This window comes from Aptenodytes patagonicus, chromosome 3, assembly GCF_965638725.1.
Source record: "Aptenodytes patagonicus chromosome 3, bAptPat1.pri.cur, whole genome shotgun sequence".
Taxonomy (NCBI): domain Eukaryota; kingdom Metazoa; phylum Chordata; class Aves; order Sphenisciformes; family Spheniscidae; genus Aptenodytes; species Aptenodytes patagonicus.
In genome coordinates, this window is record NC_134951.1 from 97,742,673 (window position 1) to 97,752,795 (window position 10,123).

At 43.1% G+C, this 10,123-nt stretch overlaps 1 protein-coding gene across 1 annotated transcript in view; it reads right to left on the minus strand.

Moving 5' to 3' along the window:
- The window catches only part of KCNK17 (potassium two pore domain channel subfamily K member 17), a 28,017-nt gene extending 19,292 nt beyond the window's left edge, over positions 1-8,725 (minus strand). Inside the window, exon 1 of the mRNA XM_076335554.1 lies at positions 8,510-8,725. Coding sequence (XP_076191669.1) covers positions 8,510-8,725 — 216 coding nt within the window. The remainder of the gene's footprint in view (positions 1-8,509) is intronic.
- Between the last annotated feature and the right edge of the window lie 1,398 nt (positions 8,726-10,123).

A 10,123-nucleotide genomic window follows, 5' to 3' on the forward strand; every position in this document is an offset into this window, starting at 1 on the left:
ATCATACACATTGCATCACATCTGCTTGGTTCCCTTAGCCTGCCTTTCTGAGAACCAGAGACTTTTTTTTGTTTTGCTTTACACCCATTTTGAGGTGAAATTCTATGGGTTTTCCTTTTTCTCTTAATTAGGCTAGCAATTTATATGGTGTCTGCTCCAAAACCTGATGCATTAAAAGGTACCTTGTAGAAGCAGCATCTCAAATCCAGTGTTCAAAAGCAGATATCTGCCTGATCCAAGACCCCAGTCAATACCACCAACTGCTCAAACACAACAAATCTTGAAATTGCAAAGCTTGGGCTCTATATTTTGGGAACCTGAAAGGTCATGTGTGAAACTCAAAGAAGAATAGGAAGAAAACAGGTAGGTGGTTAAAGTAATCAGGAAGAAACAGAACTCAGTTCCGCTTTGGTTTCTACTGACAGACAAGCTACACAACGTAATTTCATTTCTCTGCACTTCCCCCCCCCGCAAGTGATAATAATTTACAGTTTACAGCAACTACTACATCTTTAGCTGACAATGCTTATCTCATTTTAACCGCAGATAAAAGTTTCTGTGGAAACTACTGTAACTGCTATAGGATTTATACATCAGGATCTCTGAGATTCTTAGGCCTTCACGAGTCAATGAAATTTTATTTGCAGGCTGCCACATTGCCTCATCAAGTAGGCTGTTGTTTCTCGATAGCACCATGCAAAGCCTACTTGCATGGTCAAATATTGTCATAGCTAGTGATTAAAAAACCAGCATGACTTCCATTCAAAGTATTCTGTTTAAATGTAGATGTCTGTCCTGTTACCTTTGTGATAAAACATGCCTCAGAATACCCAAATCTGGCCTCCAGCTCTGTTTTGCTCAACCATAATTCTGAAGTTTCAGTTAGGAACATCATAAACTAATGCTTGCAAATGCACACTTTATGTTAGATCATTATATCACAGTACAAATCAAAGTCTAGTTTTGTGTGTCCTTCTGCAGGGAATTCCCTCCTTTAATTCAAGCTCACTGGTAACTCCATGAGGAAGCTGTGGATTTCTGTTGACTCTCTTATCTAATGTATCTCTGACCTATCAAACTTATTTTAGGGCAGCAATATCCCTTCTTTCCTTCTCTTCTGCTATCAATTAGCATAATCATTGCTGATCCTCCTGTAGAAGCATCCAAACACAACATTATCCCAGTTTCTTTATTGGAATTAAAAAAAAATTAAAAAAAAAATCACAGCCTGACTGCCTTTTAGCCCTTCACAGCTCTGGGGCTCTACTTCCACCAATGGTTGATAATGAGTGCCTCATCTATCCTGGAAAAGTCTTGCCAATCTACACAGCTTTGCACCAAACCCAGTGTAGTTAGTCATACTAGCAAAAATTAAACCACGACTGAATTACACTCTGAAAAGATCTCTTTTGTTCATATTGTCTAGTTTAAAAAAAACAAACCACACAACAAAAAAAAGGAGCGAGGTTGCTGGTTCTACCAGAAGCTTAATACAGACTCAGCCTACAGAGTTCAGTTCCCTCTTGACATTTGAGTGACATCTTTTTCTTCCCTGCAAAAAGTAGGTTTATTCTTTTCTATTTGCTGTGGAGTCACTCCATCCTTCAGCTGTACCTGTAAGTCTCTCTCATTTACCATGTGTGCTGCGTTATCAGTTCTGAGAAACTCCCAGCTTCCTCAGCTCACACACTGCCTCTCTTCCAAACCCCTCTCAGTGCACGTGGGCCCCTCCACCACCAGCTTGTGGCTGCAGCACAGCTTCTGATCGCCAAGTGCTGCAACAGGTGACTATTTACTCTGACCTCCTTCGCACCGACTAAAAATTTTGTCTTTCACCTCTGCACTGAGTCACAACTGCATGTGACTAGGGGACAGCTTTCAAAAAAAGGCATTTAAGATCAGCAATAAGGAATAAATGCATGTGTATATGTAAACTGAGACACTACTTGCCTTGCAATCTCTATCTTCAGAACACTATGCTTCTCTTTCCTTCTATAACGTTTACAGCAAAAAATAAAACTTTATATAAATGATTAGTCAGTCTAATTTTAATTTATCTGCCCCTTCCATAACACCAAGATATAAAGTGAAAGGAGGGAAAGCAAAGCCCTGGAAGATTATGATCCTACCAAGGATCTCCATAAGAATTCCTGACTCTCAAGCTCAAAATTTTTTATTTGGGGGGGGGGGGGGGGGGGGGGAGGGCAAACTACTTTTTTCTGGAGGAAAGTATCATGGAAGGAGTCATACAAATGACCCTTTTATAAACTGCAGCTCCAGTCACCGCCATTGCCCTGTGCTTCTGAACTATGGCATTTTGGCCAGAGTTCACAGTAATCTTGAGATCGCAGGCAAAAGCAGTATTTCCTAATTGTATTTGAAAGCAGTTCTCAAGGAAGGCAAAAAAACATGCGAAAGGACTGGGGTAAGAAACTTCATTCCCAATTTTAGTTGAAGTTTACATGTTCATATGCAAAAATCAACTTCTGCAGTTGAGTACGTGCCCTCCTGAAAATTGTTTGCCTCATTTCAGACACTTCCTCTCTTCACCTTCACAATCTACCAATGAGGGAAAAGAGGCATTCCCAAGGCACCAAACTCCTATTTAGATTAATGAGAAAATATAAACTCACATAAACTTTATGCCATGGAAATTCTGTGCAATGTTGGTATATAAACATTCATTTACATCTCACAGAATACCAGCTGTAAATCAGAAGAAAACAGTTAACATTAGCCTTGGTCTCAGATTGTGAGGATAAAGGTCAATTAACTTCAAAATAATTAAAAAATAGATTATGAATCACACCCTTCCCAGCCATGACCTCTGATCCCCTGTCCTTTTGCCTGGAGTGGAAACTTATCTGAATTCTGACCAAAAGAAGAGCAGGCACAAGGTGCATTATGAATTCAACAGAGTACAGCTGTTTTCTTAACCACATGTCACTTGAATAACCTGAGACCTGATTAAATAACTGCCCCCACACACACACCTCCCCCAACCACGTTTGCTAATATAATCAGTACTAGTTCCTCTAAACTAAATGAACCCTACCAGCCAAAGCACTTTTACTTTGCAGCTGGGTCTGCACTACAGTTTCTAGAATTCATCTAAACTTACTCTTCAACAGAAAAGAAGCAAGAGATGTAGTAAAGTATGGTAACGATGCAACCAATGCTACCCTAAGCCACTAGTACTTTTTCTGAAAATTAAGCTTTTATACCAAGGAAGAATCTGTGGCATGATTCATGGGACAAAGGATTGTTGAATTCCAATCACTTCCTGAACCCCAATGATACAAGTAACTTGAGAGCTGGGCTGCAACAGAAATAAGTAGGGCCTGTTGAAAGGAACTGCCTACATCATCTACAGAACAGAGCACAGCAGGTTGCATTGCATCGTCTTTGTAAAATTGAGAAGTTTTCTCTAGTAGTTATTTTTCTTTTAGCTGCATTTAAAAAGGATAGAGTACGACAAACAAGTATCTGTAAAAATAACCCATATCTTCAAACAACTGACAAGAATTACCATTTCTCTTTTTAGAGGGCACCCCCCCAGTCTTTAGATATCCACTGCTAGTAGCGTGTCTCAAACCTGCCTGGCTGGACAGGTTATCGAGACAGTTATCGGTTAATTCCAGCTGGCTACACATCCTTACTTGTTACTTCCCACCCAGCCTGACCAGCTGTAACTGAGAATTTGGTAATATCAAAGAACATCTCTCTTTAGGTAGAGGCATGTAAATATAATAGGTTCCTGTGCTTTTTTTTTTCCTTCTCTTTTTAAGCACAGGTACTAGACACTACATCATTGACCAGAAGACCTAGGAGTGAGTCAGCTAACCAGAAGCAACAGTTCATCAGGTGGTCTCCTCACCTTCCAAAGAGTCCAACAATATAGTGCTAGCCTATTGCCTTACAGAATACTATATGCCTACTGCCTTATAGAATAAAGATTTTTCTCTTTAGCAACTTCTGTCAAAGGTATACTATAATAGGATATTATAAGCACAGAATGCACACTCTTGGTAAGGTACCCATAGTTCTTTTTAATTAATAGGTCTGGAGAAGAATGAACTGGCTATAACTTAACCAAAGTAATAGTACATTTTGGTAAGAAGGAAATTGGAAAGACCAATTACAGGGGATCAACCCTATTTCATCTGTGACAAGCCAATGGATATTTGACTAAAGTGGGTTCTATACAGATGTCACTGCTCCACAATACCAAGAGCCAATGCTGTTCCTTAAAGTCCATTATCACCAACTGGTGATCTCTGATGCTTACCCCTTAGTAGTCACTCACTGCTGCATCATCTGTGGGCAAGATGATTTTAGTAAACTGTATTTGCAGGGTTGTATTTCCTGACAGCTGGCACAAATCTCTGCTGGTTCAATGTCAGTGCAAGCCAAGGTATTGATGAGGATCTTTCAGTCACATGGGATCTCGTTGCTCTTGTAAACATCAACTAAAACTCTGTGTAGCTCTAGCTGTTGACTCTGGAGATAACAGTATCTAGATCCACCTGCAGGCTTTTAGTTTATGGCCTGCCTTTTACATTTAGGTCCTTCTCGCTACACTTTAAATCTTGCTAGACAAAAAAATAAATATTTCATTTAGCTCAGCTTTCATTTTCTCCTTCCCAGTTTATGTAACTGGGCTTAAATAGCATTATGTATCTACAATAATAGAAAGTGAATAGAACAATATAATAAATACAGAAAACAGCTGTATTAGGGAAATATGTATATAACACCAACAAAGTTTATAGCAAAAAAGGAAGGGTAACATGAAGAGGATGTCATGGTAACAGCCTAACACAGAAAATGCACTGTTCCAAGCCTGGCCATAAAAACAATCACCTGACTAAAGAGACACTGGAAAGTACAGCAGCTGTAGCTACACTGGTGCCTGTAACCACTGAAAATGGTGCAGGAAAAGGAGTGAGTTCGGAGGACAGCTCAGCTGGAGCAGAGCTATATATACTCATCCTAGGCAGTAAAACTGAGAGACTTATGCACTAGAAGTGCATCACGCTGAGTAGTGTGTCTAGGTGTCCCCTGCCTCCAAAAAGTCAGAGAGGGTCTCAGCTCCAAGAGATACGCCAGTACAGAAAATGCCCTCTGTGTGCAGCCTCACTCCCTGGGCACTTCTCAAATCTGGAACCAAATCACTTTTGCTTGAATAAAGACTCTCAGGTACTTTTTCCCCCAGCTGAGTCCAGCTACTGTTCTTCACTGTACTGAGGGTATATCGCCTGAATATATCGCTGCCTTATCATTGCATCTGTTTCCATCTTCTGTGAGTCTTATCATCGAGAGCTGCTTTTGGTGTGACCTCACAGCAAATAATTCTGGCATGTGAAGACCACCACCATATTTATAATAAAAAGCCAGATATTGCCCTCTTTGTATGTTGCCTAATTGCTCTTGAGGGACTGTTTGCTCTCCATCTTGTTCCTTATGAACACGTGTTCATGTCACAGACTGTATACAATATCAGAAAAATAGCCTAGGGTTAGATGGGTCAACAAAACCAAACTTATGACCTCCTTGAGTAGATGTTATGGGATACACAGTAAAGGCACACGTGGCCAGAGTCTCTCTGTTGTCCCCTGTGCTGTCCTTGTTCTAAGCATAAGTAACAAAAGCCAAGAAAAATGCAGATCAGTCTTCCCCATATACATACACAAATATATGTATGTATAAACACACAAGCATGCATTTTTGTTTGCTTATACATAAAGCATTCGCACATGCTACCCTCAACTATTTAGGAAATGTGGAACTGTTCAGCATCCTGCAGGGGAAGAGCCAGCCAGTCCCTCCAGGCAAAAAAACCCACCAACCAGCTGTGGGAAGCAGGGACCCACCACTACAGATGTCACATGCTTTCTAATACTTTTTCCTCTGCCATTCAAATTTTGTTGTTGATCTGCTATTTCCATCTCCTTCTGTCTTTTCTCCTGTTAACTAGAAAATCACTTCTTCCCTGGAAAGGATCTGAGCCATAGAAATTACTGAATGAGAATTCACCGGTCTAACTACCACAGCATGGTCTGTTTGCCTTTGCCTTTCTTCCTGCCCATCCTCACGCTGTGCTCTCCTGCTAGCTCCTCAAAGCAGGAGCTCTCTATTGCTCTCCATCTGTGCAAGGGCTGGAACAGTGGATTTCCACTCCCGGTTGGTAACTAGGAACTGAGCGATAAACAGGCTGTAAAATGATGTTTGTACATCGCTTAGCAAACTGGGATTTTATTCCATATTGGCCCCTATACACTTAAAATAAACAGAGTTTAGAGTTATCTAGGATGAAAGAGCTGTAAGAAAACAACGAGGAATTACCAGTAATGTCAAAGCAATTAAAATTCACACGCTGCTTTATGTTTTCACAAACACTCTTTATAGGTTTCTTAATTAGCAAATAATCAGCTGCGTATCTAGAATACAAGTTTGTTATCTGAAGAGGGCCAGTGATGATACTGCCTGATAAACTGTGTGCAATTTACTGCAATAACAATTTACTGCACAGAAAAACATCTCATTTTTTGAGCACACTTACAGTATCCAAGCAATTGCCCCACAGGAAATTAGAAAAGAGCGTAGGAAAGAAGCAATCCTGTGGATTATCTGTTTAAGAATTTCTCGCTGTGTAAGTTATTAAAAATAACACACAAACCCATTCAAACTCAGACTATGGTTTCTCAAAGCACGAAGGCATGCACAGACACTCCATAAAGCGAAACTTTTTTGCAACTTCCTCATCTAGGGCTTGCTCAGGTCACAAGTAAGTATTTGCATAGCATATTATAACAGCGTCTAGACTAAAGGGATTTGGGTGGCTGTCCTATTCCTGTGACTACCAGACAGTAGCAAGAATTAGTAGAGGTCACCCTACAGTAAAACAAACCATCAGAACGACATTAGAAAGACCTTTCTACGTACCCAGTTGCAATCATCATCTTCTCTCCACTACTACCACCTCGTTACTGTCATCCATCAAGTGAAACCCTTCTAACCCCAGGGCAAGAGCCATGCCTAGTGCTCACTGTTCAATGGACCAGTGCTGAATGAAGCTCAGCTAGACCTGCCTTTATGAAGTGCCAGACTGGTCTTCTCTGATGTATTTCTCACTTCTATTTATATTCTACAGCTAGCACAGTACACAGCACACAATATAAGTAAGAGTAGATACCACAGTAGCTTTCAAGGGCCCAAATTTATATCATATCTTCAACATACTACCAATTGCCACAGGGAATTTACTATCTAGAAAGTCAAGGGATGAGAGCCTGACATAGGTTACCAGCATAATTTTGTCTGCCAGGGCCTTGCTGAAACTCCTTGACAAGATTATCTATTTGATGGTTTCTGTGTTTCTCTCTCTGCTAGAAAAAAACTGAAAACGCTTATCCAAGTCCCTTTTAGGCCCTTTGAACCCCAGTGGCCAGCTACTGTGGTTTCAATCACCACCAAGCACTGCTTTTACAAAAAAAAAAGGTTTTTTTTTGTTGGCAACATCTATTTGAGGCAGATGGACCAAAGCAAGCAGTACATATTCAACCACCAGCACCTACTGAACTAGAACGGTTTGGATAAATATTCAAGTCACTTCAATATTGTAGGTTTTTTTCTTTTTCAGACAAAAATTGAACAAGGAGAGAACCCATTTATCCCACGTTGCTCATATCTGTATCATAAAATGCATTCACTTGTACTTTAATAAGACGGCATTTAGTCCTGCTTTACATTTTGCAACCATCCTGTGAAGATCCTCAAACATTAAGGATATATCTAAGTTGTGTTACCAGGATTTTTCCATCACCCTTCAAATAACAAGTAGAAAACTGAAAAAGTTTGACACTAATATAAAAACCAATTAAACTTACCACGACAAAGCCTTTCCATTAGAATTTACCACTTGTAAGATGCCATAGGCTGTAATTCATTCTTAGTAAGTTCAAGAGCAAAGCAAACCCACCTGCAGCTAACCTCAGGTAATTATCACATAGCGGGAAGCTCTGCCACCACCTTCCTTCTCTCGGGACGCGTCGCTTAAAAACTCGCGAACGCCGCAACTCGCGGGAGGACAGCGGAGAACAAGGGAAGCTCTTTATCAGCAGAAAGAAAACACGGCCCGAAATACCCGGTGATAAGCTCAGGAAAGCCCAGCTCGCCCGGAGGCACAGAGAGCAACGCGGCGCTACGCGCTCCCGCTCCGAGGAAGCTCCCCACGGCGCGGAAAAGGTTTTCCACGCCGTGGGCAGCTTCTTCGGGGCAGGACGATGTCTGCGCATAGATAGGAAAAGAGTTTTGTTTTGTTTTGTTTTCTTCGGGGGGGGGGGGGGGGGAGGATTACTGGCAGGCAGGAGGCGAGGTTGCTGCTGTTACCAGCCCCCCGTCCCCCCCGGGACGAAGGCAGCGCCTGCCCCGGCAGCTCCCAGCCGGGCAGGTGCTCTGCTCCGCCGCTGCCGTGCCGGCGGAGGGGCCGGCAGACCCCCGGGCTCACCTCGATGAGCCGCTGCAGGGCGGGCCCCTGCAGGCAGGTGTGGTTGGCGAGCAGCTCCCAGTGCTGCTGGAGGAGGTGTTGGGCCGCCTGCACCTCGGCCGGCCGCTCCAGCGCCTGCAGCACGCCGGCGCCCAGCCCCACATAGCCCAGGTAAGCCACCAGCAGCACCGACACCCCCCAGCGCCGCCGCTGCTGCTGCCGCCGCGCCGCCACCATCGGCCCCGCTGCCGCCACCACCCCCGGAGCTGAAGGAGCTGCCGCGCCGGGGGCGGGAGCGGGGCCGCCCACGAGAGGAGGGCTGCGCCGGGCCGGGCCGAGCAGGACAGGGCGGCCGGCCCCCAGCGCCTCCCCCGGGCCTGCCCCTTCCCACCCTCCGCGGCGCGGAGGGAAGCCCCGAGCCGGGCCAGGCAGCTGGTTCTGCCGCTTCCCCTGCAGCGGCTCGCTCGCTCGCCCACCCGGCCCGCCGCCGCCTCCTCTTCCTCCTCCTGCTGCCTCTCCGCTCCGCTTCCCACCTGTCTTCTCAAGAGCGCAAAACTGCCCTAGGGCTCCATTCTCTGTGCCGCGTGTGTCTGTGCAAGGACGGGCACCGAGTCACGTTCGTCCCTTGGAGGGATGCTACCCAACTCCCTTCCCAGCAAGCCGAATTGCTTATCTAGCCAGCTGGTACCAGTGACAGATCACCATACCAGCAGCCTGCGTAAATCTAGTTTCCTCCTTCGCTCAGCTGCTAAGCTCATTTAAAAGGCAATAAGCAGGTGTTTCTGATAACGACTCTTCGATATAAACAGCTGTAAAGGTGACATGTTTGTGAGAGGCTTTTTGTTGTTTTCCTGTGAAAGATGGGAGTGTTTTCTTCATCTAGGTAGTTCCTGAGACCTGTTTGATTAATTATTTTCTTGTATAGAACTACATCAAATGTTCCCCTCTGTTCTCTCACCAGTAGAAAAAACAACCAAATTACTTTGGGTGTGTAAAAAGTCTGTGATTTACTTATTTTGTTGCAGAATATGAGATAAAGGGGAATAAACCCACTAAATTTCTGAACAGGACGCCTTTATACACTGTCAGATGGTAATGTCTTCTGATGCTGCCCTGGGATATTTTTTTGCCAGGGGAGCGTTCGTACTGTTACAAATAAGGCAGCCTTCAAACAGGTATTGCACCACCGGAACAGTTATGGTAATGTGCTAATTCATGTTTTTCTGGGAGGTGCTTTAAACTGACTAGCATAAACTCATGGATTTACTGGCAAGATGCAAAACTTAATATGCAAAGGATACACCAATTCCAGTTTAAAGATATCATCCTGAATGCAGTCTTAAAAAAAAAAAAGGTATGCTGCTTATTGCTCAGTCTTAACTCTGCCTTTTCAATGTATTCATTACTGAATGATGTTTAAAATGGGAAAGAAAAAAGCCTTTTACAAAAATATATCTGAGAAAGAAAAGATGCAAAGATACTAAAAAGTATATATACTCAAGTTTCTCTTTCGTTTAAGATCAGGAAATAGACGCATCTGAGCTACATTTTAACTGCGTTAAAATCGGATAGTTTATACAAAGCACACCAAGTATATCCATGCTGAAACATTACGGACTAAACATATAGCATTTA